General features: G+C 51.3%; 1 protein-coding gene across 9 annotated transcripts in view; it reads right to left on the bottom strand.

Annotated features, from left to right (window-relative positions):
• Positions 1-6333: 6333 nt before the first annotated feature.
• Positions 6334-9423, bottom strand: part of LOC122377562 (SH3 and multiple ankyrin repeat domains protein 1-like) — a 38305-nt gene continuing 35215 nt past the window's right edge. For all 9 annotated transcript variants that reach the window (XM_043357703.1, XM_043357714.1, XM_043357724.1 and 6 more), the window contains one exon: positions 6334-8060. In XM_043357703.1, the coding sequence (XP_043213638.1) occupies positions 7917-8060 (144 nt within the window). In that variant the 3' untranslated portion in view covers positions 6334-7916. The remainder of the gene's footprint in view (positions 8061-9423) is intronic.

Here is a 9423-nt window from a genome sequence, read left to right as displayed (position 1 = left end):
ACCTAGAAATGACGTAACTAATTTCTTCACTATTTTTGACGCTCTTCCGAATGCCGCTTACCGTGTGTCGCTACGTGGCCCAAGAGCAGAGCTAGACGGGGGAAGGGGGGGAGGGAACGTTAAAACACCCTCCTCAGTACGCCATGAAAATTCAGACTACCAGTAGGGCGCAGGTAACCTAATGCCGTTGCGACTTACAAGCGAGCTCGAAGCGCAGAGCAGTTCTTTTCAGCCTAATGCATAGTATGAACAAGGAACACTGAGCACTGATCAGCCCTTTTCCGCCCGGACCGACCTGTAAAACCCGCGCCGGGACAGTGCTCTGCGACTTCCGCGCCGGGCCGGGGGGGGGGGGTGTCTGAACACCCCCCCCCGTCTAACTCGGCTCCTGGGCCACGTAGCGACACGCGGTAAGCGGCATTCGAAAGAGCGTCAAAAATAATGACGGAAACACTTCAGTCATTTTTTGGGTCAGGTCAAAGGTCAGGTGGCCAGAGGTCATCAAAGGTCAAATGTAGTCAATTTCAACAATTTTGGAAACTGCCAACGGCTAACTCGGGAACCAATAGAGCTACAGCGCCGCGGAAAGGTGCATTCGATAGCCCTTTTACAGACCTTTCTGAGTATTGATCTCGATTTGACCTCAGGTCAACGAATTAGCCTTCAGAGGAAATAGCAGTTTTCACGAAAATTGTTTTTTGGCAATAACTTTTGACTCAAGAGTGACACGACATTACTTTTGGCAGAATCATGTTCCTCTCGTCGAGACGCGTCGAATGGGCTATTTGCTGACCTTGAAAGGTCACTTTGAAAATTTGACATCAGGTAAGGTCATGACCTGACCGAAAAGGGTCATGTTGCATATCAGTCGATCCGTATCGTCGAGCTGAATACATCTGACGTGATTTCATCGCTCTAGCACGTCCTTATCAAAAGTTATAGCAATAAAAAACTGCTGGTGACCGTTCATGACCTGAGATGACCTCAGGGGCACACAGAGGGGTCACAAGTGCGTTTTTCCGATTCAGTGTTTCATGTTTACCAATGAACCGATGTTTGAGAGGGTTTTGAACACCATTCGTCCAAAATAGGCGCATTTCAACTTTCTCCCATTGACTTATAATGGAGAGGTCGCAAAATTGACCTGACCTTAGGTCACCGCTATCAAAATTCCGAGATAGGTATACATTTTGTACATATACCTACTGTTACTCTTACCAATCGCTGAAAGTTTCAAGGCGATCGTTCAGTCGGTGTAGCTATGACAAGGATTGGCAACCTTTTCTGAGGTATGGTCACTTGACGTGACCTGGTGATCTGACCTTGAGAGCCCTGGGTCTGAAATTTTCACATGTGTAGAAAAGATGCATGAAGGAGCGCCGCCGTTTTTGAGATATCTGATAAAACCGCAGGGGGAAGGGTGTTCAAACACTAAGGTCTTCCGCAAGTAGGTGTCTCAAAAAGGCATTAACGGAAACGCGTGATGCAAATTAAAAAAGCGTCAATTTTGTTCCCATTACAAAACCTTAACCCTCGCATGTGTAGGGGGGGGGGGGTCGGATGGACCCCCCCCCATGGTTTTTCGCGAATAACTCGCGTAAAAAGCGGCCGATCGCGACGAAACTTTCAGTACCCTCACATTGATCAATTTTACACCTACCCTGAAAATTTCATGACCCTGACCCAAATGACCTTTGACCTGTGACCTCTTTTCCGAGACCATGTTTGGCCGGAATCGCGATTTCGCGTATGTCGGCTCGCACTAGCCGCGTGTTTGCAAGCTTTTCGTGGTTTCAAACGTTCAAACATGTGATTTGATGTTACTCCCGTGTGTGTCAAGGTCACCTGAAGGTCAGGTCAGGTCATTGACCTTTGGTGACCTCGGGTGACCTCGGGTCACTTTTTCGAGTTTTACATGTTTCTAGGCTAGTTTTTGGAGCTGAATTCGAATTTAGCAACCATTTGAACATTTACGAAGTAGTTTTGGTGACTTCGTAACATGTTACGAAGCTGTCAGAGGCGGTTGACACGTATTACGAATACCCGTCACGACGCCTACTGGTTGACCTGACCTGACCTGACCCGACCTGGTCTAAATGCTTCAAGACATCATCTGTGATCAAAACTAACACGATATTCGTGATCAGCACCCCGAAAAACCTCTTAGCAGCCACACTTTACGACTTTATAACAGGTCCCGATTTTCCCGACTTTGGGTCATTGACCTGACCTGGAAGGTCAACCAATGACCTAGGACCTTAAAATTGGGTATCATCGGCTTCCTCTCGTCACGGGCAACACGCTCGTTTTTTCCGCGAAGCTCTAGCTCGATCAGGGGCCAAACGGCAAGGGGGGGGGTCCAACCGACCCCCCCCCCCTACACATTAGAAGCTGGCAAACGCCGCACACATGCGAGGGTTAATGCGTAATGGCTGGGGGCCTGTGACGAGTGCGCTTAAACTGCCCTGTCGATGGGCTCACTACTAGCTCGTCCGTCGTCCCAAAAGAACTGATTTGAAATGGGGCGATAAGCACAAAGGCGCGTCTTTGACACACTGGTGTCATCTGAGCTAGTCCGGAGTAGGTTTTCCTGGCATTGCAGCTTTCGCAAAAGCCCGTGTCACAATGCACTGTGTAGCGTTGGCTCCGTTCGGACGCTGCCGTCACTCGTGCATCAGCATCGCTGAGTATCAATATTGGCACCACTACCAGGACAATGCACTACAATCGGGGCAGCACTTTTGTGGCTTGGTATTCTACAATAGGCGAGCACAATAGGCATCACGTGTCTTTTGACCGTCTTCCTTAATGAAGGCGCCTTCCCACGGCCACCGGTCGATCGGGAGGCGGCGCGCTGGATGTGGCCGCTACTCACGCAGCGCGCGCCGTGTGCAGTGAAACTGGCTGGTGAGGAGCTAGGTACGTATAGTGTAGGTACAGACCACCGCTAGAGCAATGTAGGGTTCTACTGCAATCGAGCAAAACAGCTAACACCATTCAGGCAGCAAGGTGTATCTATACATTATAACCAGTAAAACGCCTTTTGGAGCGACCAACATAGCGAGCGAGAGGGTGGGCCTTCCACGCGCGAAATTGCGAGGGGTACCTCCAACTAACTTGTGCACTGCACCCGGTGTCCCTAGCGATGTGCCAAATTTGAGCGCAATAGGCCTAGCCGTTCTCGAGATCTGAAAGCAGCACACTGCACGCGCACGTGCCAAATGGGTCCCAACTGACTTTTGCACGGCACCTTACCAATCGGTCCCTAACCATATACCAAATTTCAGCGCAATCAGTTCAGCCATTCTCGAGATCTGGAATCGACCCCTGCACGTGCGCACGTGCAGCAGCACCCCAACTGCGGCACATGGACATGCATTGCCTAGTGGGTGCCTACCTGCATGCCAACTTCCAGCGCAATCGGCCCAGTAGTTACCGAGATATTGCAATTGTTACAAACCTGACACCTCTCCGTTTTGCACGTGGTACGTGCATAAGGGGTCACCCGCATGCATCGGGAATAGTCCAATACTTGGTAGAAGGAATGAAGCTGCCTTACAAAATTACCGCATGTAAATCGGTCAAGTGGTTGCTGAGATATAAGCCTCGCAAAAGCGTCCGCACGGCCGGCCGCTCATTTTTCAGCGCCGGTGGGTCTGACGAGTCCCAGTCGCCACCCCGCTGTCACTGAGTCCAGTGACCAGAGCTCAGGATTCAGTGGGTGTGGCGAGTCCCAGTCGCCACCCCGCTGTCACTGAGTACAGGCCGGCCCAGTGACCAGTGATCAGAGCTCAGGTGTCAGTGGGTCTGACGAGCCCCAGTCGCCACCCGCTGTCACTGAGTCCAGTGACCAGAGCTCAGGTGTCAGTGGGTGTGGCGAGTCCCAGTCGCCACCCCCTGTCACTGAGTCCAGTGACCAGAGCTCAGGTGTCAGTGGGTGTGGCGAGCCCCAGTCGCCACCCTCTGTCACTGAGTCCAGGCCGGCCCAGAGTCCAGTGACCAGAGCTCAGGTGTCAGTGGGTCTGACGAGTCCCGGTCGCCACCCCCTGTCACTGAGTCCAGAGTCCAGTGACCAGAGCTCAGGTGCAGGATTCAGTGGGTGCGGCGAGTCCCAGTCGCCACCCCCTGTCACTGAGTCCAGGCCGGCCCAGTGACCAGTGACCAGTGCTCAGGTGTCAGTGGGTCTGACGAGCCCCAGTCGCCACCCGCTGTCACTGGCTCAGCTGCAGGATTCAGTGGGTCTGACGAGTCCCGGTCGCCACCCCGCTGTCACTGAGTCCAGAGTCCAGTGACCAGAGCTCAGGTGCAGGATTCAGTGGGTGTGGCGAGTCCCAGTCGCCACCCCGCTGTCACTGAGTCCAGTGACCAGAGCTCAGGGGTCAGTGGGTCTGACGAGTCCCAGTCGCCACCCCCTGTCACTGAGTCCAGAGTCCAGTGACCAGAGCTCAGGTGCAGGATTCAGTGGGTGTGGCGAGTCCCAGTCGCCACCCCCTGTCACTGAGTCCAGGCCGGCCCAGAGTCCAGTGACCAGAGCTCAGGATTCAGTGGGTCTGACGAGTCCCGGTCGCCACCCCTTGTCACTGAGTCCAGTGACCAGAGCTCAGCTGCAGGCCACACGGACGTCGCGGCACTCGGCGACTGGCGGACGGGCACCTGGCACAGACAGAAATCACGCCCCCACGTCCTCAGCCCAATCTTATAACAGCGCCGTACTTCCCTGTCAGCGGCACTGGTCAGTGGTAACATATCTAATTATACTGCTGTTCGCGCGGCACTGGTCAGTGGTAACATATCTAATTATACTGCTGTTCGCGCGGCACTGGTCAGTGGTAACATATCTAATTATACTGCTGTTCGCAAATGTGCATCAAAGTTAGCAAGGATCAAAATAAGGGAGCTCCCGACTGGGAAAGTCAATAAACTTAACCCGCGCCGGGCCGGGGGGGGGGTGTTTGAACACCCCCCCTGCGGTTTTTCGCAGATATCTCAAAAACGGCGGCGCGGAGCGCCGCCGTTTTTGGCACACCTGTTCGTGCATCTTTTCCGCACATGTTGTGAAAATTTCAGACCCAGGTCACCTTAGGTCAGGTCACCAGGTCACGCCAAGTGACCTCACCTCAGAAAAAATAAGAATGCTCGTCATAGCTACACCGATTGATCGATTGCCTTGAAACTTTCAGCGATTGATTAGAGCAACAATATCTATAAAATGTATATCTCGGAATTTTGATATCGGTGACCTAAGGTCAGGTCAATTTTGCGACCTCTCCATTATAAGTCAATGGGAGAAAATTGAAAAGCGTCTGTTTTGCACGAACGTTATTCTAGACACTCTCAAACATCGAGATGTAGGTAAAATGGACACATTGAACCGGAAAATGGCAACTCTGACCCCTCGTTATGTCCCCGAGGTCATCTCAGGTCACGAACAGAATCTAACAGTTTTTCGCTAATAACTTCTGATAGAGACGTGCTAGAGCGCTGAAAACGCCTTAGATGTGTTCGGCTCGACGTTGCGGATCGACTGATATGCAACATGACCTTTTCCGGTCAGGTCATGACCTTGACCTGAGGTCAAATTTTCAAGTTGACCTTTCAAGGTCAAAATATAGTTCATTCGACGCGTCTCGACGAGAGAAACACGATGGTGGTAAAAGTAATGTCATGACTCTTTTGAGTCAAAAGTTATTGCCGAAAAAACGTTTTTCGTAAAAACGGCTATTTTTGGAGTTTTTGCCCCCTGGAGGCTAAACCGTTGACCTGAGGTCAAATCTGAGAACATTACTCAGAAAGGTCTGTAAAAGGGCTATCGAATGCGCTTTACCTCGGCGCTGTAGCTCTATCGGTTCCCGAGATAGCCGTTGGCAGTTTCCAAAATGTTGAAATAGCGGACATTTGACCTTTGGTGACCTCTGGTGACCTGACCTTTGACCTGACCCAAAAAATGACCGAAGTGTTTTCGTCCTTATTTTGGACGTTCTTTCGATTGCCGCTTACCGCGTGTCGCTACGTGGCCCAGGAGCCGAGTTAGAAGGGGGGGTGTTCAGACACCCCCCCCCGGCCCGGCGCGGAATCTCAGAGCACCGGCCCGGCGCGGGTTAAACGCCAGGCTTCTTGATTACTCCCACGGTGACTATATTACTCCAAGAAATAGACACTTGACAGTTGACGACAAAGCATTGCCTGTGCCGCCAATTTCTGTACTTACAGTGGCGTAGTAAGTGAAGCGGCATTGGATAATATTCGGCCTTGGGTCGATCCATCATATCGTTAAGATCCCACATTACTCCAGTCACAGGTTCACGCCACTTCTCTGCCTGAGCAACTCCCAACTCCGAAAGAGATATACTGTTTATTATATCACCATGCACAAAATAAGCTCTTCCGATTGTGTGATGTGCATATCCCAAGGTGCTGTTTGGCAGCACAAGGGTCACCGCGCCGCACGTTATAATGGACCCCAAAAAGCTGGCGCAATATGGACTCGGCACACAGCCGTCCTCACCAGACCTAAAAACCTTCAGCCCAGCCGACCAAGCTCGATAGACGGATCACAGTTTCCTCAATATCATTGATTCGTCTTCATCTCGAATTACAAGTCACACATTTACGCAAATCACAATGCAGAATATCACAAACGGTTTCATCAATGACATCAATCGATGCTGGTTTTGGCTCCCACTTTAAGTATTGAGCTCTAGGCAATTAACGGGCGCTGTCTACATCTCGCTGCATTTCGCAGGTACGGTCCCGTCAGAAGGCGCGTCACTCGGATCTAAAGGGCGGTGGGGGTGGGGGGATAATTATAGGATACTGCACTAGCACGTGCCGACATAACGCCAGAACCAAACGATCAGAGCAACTCAGCACCGACCACGGTTCGCTAAGCTGAAACAAATTCATTTACGAAATAAAACACTAAAATGGACGTTCATCTGCCAATTGAACAAAGAAAAGTTGATATTGGTAATTATTTTGAAAAGCTAGGTTTTCTTAAGACAATTTGCAAATGGCTAACATTATTCCGACTTATTGCGTCACATTACGGCTAGCTTCCCAACTAATGTATAGAATGAATTTTGGTATGAGTTTGCATTCCCTGCAACATGATCAGTGACTCTGTATCTGCACTAATAGAGGTTCAAAGAGGGAAACAGAAACATATAAAAATAGGAAGCTTCAAAATTCCGTAGCTACAAATTTCGGTAGCAATGGACAGGTGGTCCGGTGAATCGAGTTATAGTTCGAGTTATCGACTATCGTCCACCAAACTACCGAAAAACGCAACAACACCAAAGCCTCTAAAGCCGTAACATTCAACGGCAAATCCCACGTCTTAAAGACAGGTCACCGGAAATACTGGCTGGGATCCATGGTGCCCAGACCACATATCACAAACACCCCGCCCACCTCCAGAGCACAGCCCCAGCATCAATACCTAAAAACCGGCCACCGGACGATCGCCAGAAGCTCAGACAAAGCACGAGGCACAGCGCACTGAGGCGCCCGACAATGTGGCAGTACCGGCCATTTTAGCTCTAACACTAAGCCACTCATGCTATCGGTGGGACTAATTTCGCAGCGTCAAAAACAAAGGCATAAGTTTGATAATTGGTGAGTTTCTCACATGTTACTAAAATCAACTGATATCCTATGGACATCTGTTCCACCATGCTAGAGAGCGTCGAACCCTTGAAATCAAAGCAACTACTCGGGGTGCAGCACAGCACTGACATCTCACCAGGATATACAGCCACTGCTCACTCGGCAGACCAATGCTCGGTGGTTGACTCTAGCAGCGAGCATTAGTGGCAGCTTGGCGGGGCAGTCGGCGACATGGCAGTAGGGCTGGCCGGCAGCCTGCGGCTGCGGTCGACTCGGCTGGCCGCTGCGGCTGCGGTCGACTCGGCTGGCCGCTACGGCTGCGGCGTGCTCGGCTCCTCGGCCAGGGTGTCTACGGCCTCTGTGGCGCCGCACTCCCAGAGCGCGCGGCACAGCCGGCCGACGGTGGCCTCGCGACTCTCGCGCTCTCTCCAGACCCCCAGAATTTTCCGGTTGATCTGTAACACCGGCAGACACAGCTACAGCGGAGGCGCCCGGGCCGCGCACAGGCCCACACAGGTGCGCGCGTGTGTGTGGACCGGGGGAGGGGGAGCCAAGGCGCGCTGCTCGGTCAAACAAGTCCTCAATCCAACACAAAACGACCCAACTAGCTAAGTAGATATTGTTTTACATAGGTCAGCAAGTCAGCTGGTCAGAAACCTACTTGGTCCTAACTAGATTTAGACCTAGGACCAACCGACCTACCTACTTGGTCAGCAAGCTTTAGATGCAGTTGAAGTAACGACGAAAGGTTTTAAGAACCACTTCAAGGAACCAATCCTCAACAATCGTCTGAGTTACGTATTATGCGTAATGAACAAGCTGTGAACACCAGCAGAAAATTCTTATTTATTACATTGCTGAACACAAACATTTTTGTTTTAACAAAACATGTGTTGGTGCAGTTAACCCGCGCAGTGCTGGTGGTATGAGTTTTCCGTGCTGGAGGGGGGGGGGGGGGGTGGAAGGGCGTTCCCCCGTCTAACTAGACTCCTGGGCTACGTAGTGGCGCGCAGCAAGCGGAATTCGAAAGAGCGTCAAAAATAATGAGGAAAATACTTCAGTCATTTTAGGTCATGTCATCATTTAGATCATCAAAGGTCGTCAAAGGTCAAATATTGCCTATTTCAACAATTTTGACAAATCAGCGCATAACTCGGGAGCCCATAAAGCTACAGCGCCGCGGAAAAGCGCATTCGATAGCCCTTTAAACGATCTTTCTGGATTGTACCTTTGAATTTGACCTAAGGAAAACGGTTTAACCTCAAGAGGGCAAAAACTAAAAAATAACCGTTTTAACAATTTTATTTTCTGCAATAACTTTCGACTCAAGAGAGTCACGGCATTTTTGCCTTTTGCCAGCATCGTGTCCCACTCGTTAAGCCGCGTGGAATGAGCTACAATTTAACATTGAAAGGTTTTTGGGAAATTTGACCTCGAACGACCCGGATCTGAAATTTTCACGTGTCCAGAAATGATGTATGATGAGGAGTTCCAAAAACGACGGCGCTGCACGCCACCCTTTCTGAGATACTGACGACAAACCTGAAAGGGGGGGGGGGGAGGGCGTAAAAACGCCTTCCCCAAGCACGGCGCGGGTTTAAAGTTAAAAACAATTTTGGCACGTTGTCAGTGTCCCATGTATCCAATTGAGAAGACCGTCGTCACACAGACTAGGGCCGCTGCTGCCGTGCGGCTGCTCTGCCGCCCACGTCCCGCGCTGCCGAGGCGCCTGGCCGGTCTGACTCGGCTCCGTGGCTGAGGGCCGGGAGGCCGAGTGGCCGGTGGCGGGCCAGCAGTCCCCCACTGGCGGGCTCTGGT

The sequence above is a fragment of the Amphibalanus amphitrite genome, unplaced genomic scaffold (assembly GCF_019059575.1).
Source record: "Amphibalanus amphitrite isolate SeventyFive unplaced genomic scaffold, NRLGWU_Aamphi_draft 000006F_arrow, whole genome shotgun sequence".
Classification (NCBI taxonomy): domain Eukaryota; kingdom Metazoa; phylum Arthropoda; class Thecostraca; order Balanomorpha; family Balanidae; genus Amphibalanus; species Amphibalanus amphitrite.
The sequence above is the reverse complement of the archived record's forward strand: the minus strand, read 5'-3'. Positions and strand labels throughout refer to the sequence as shown.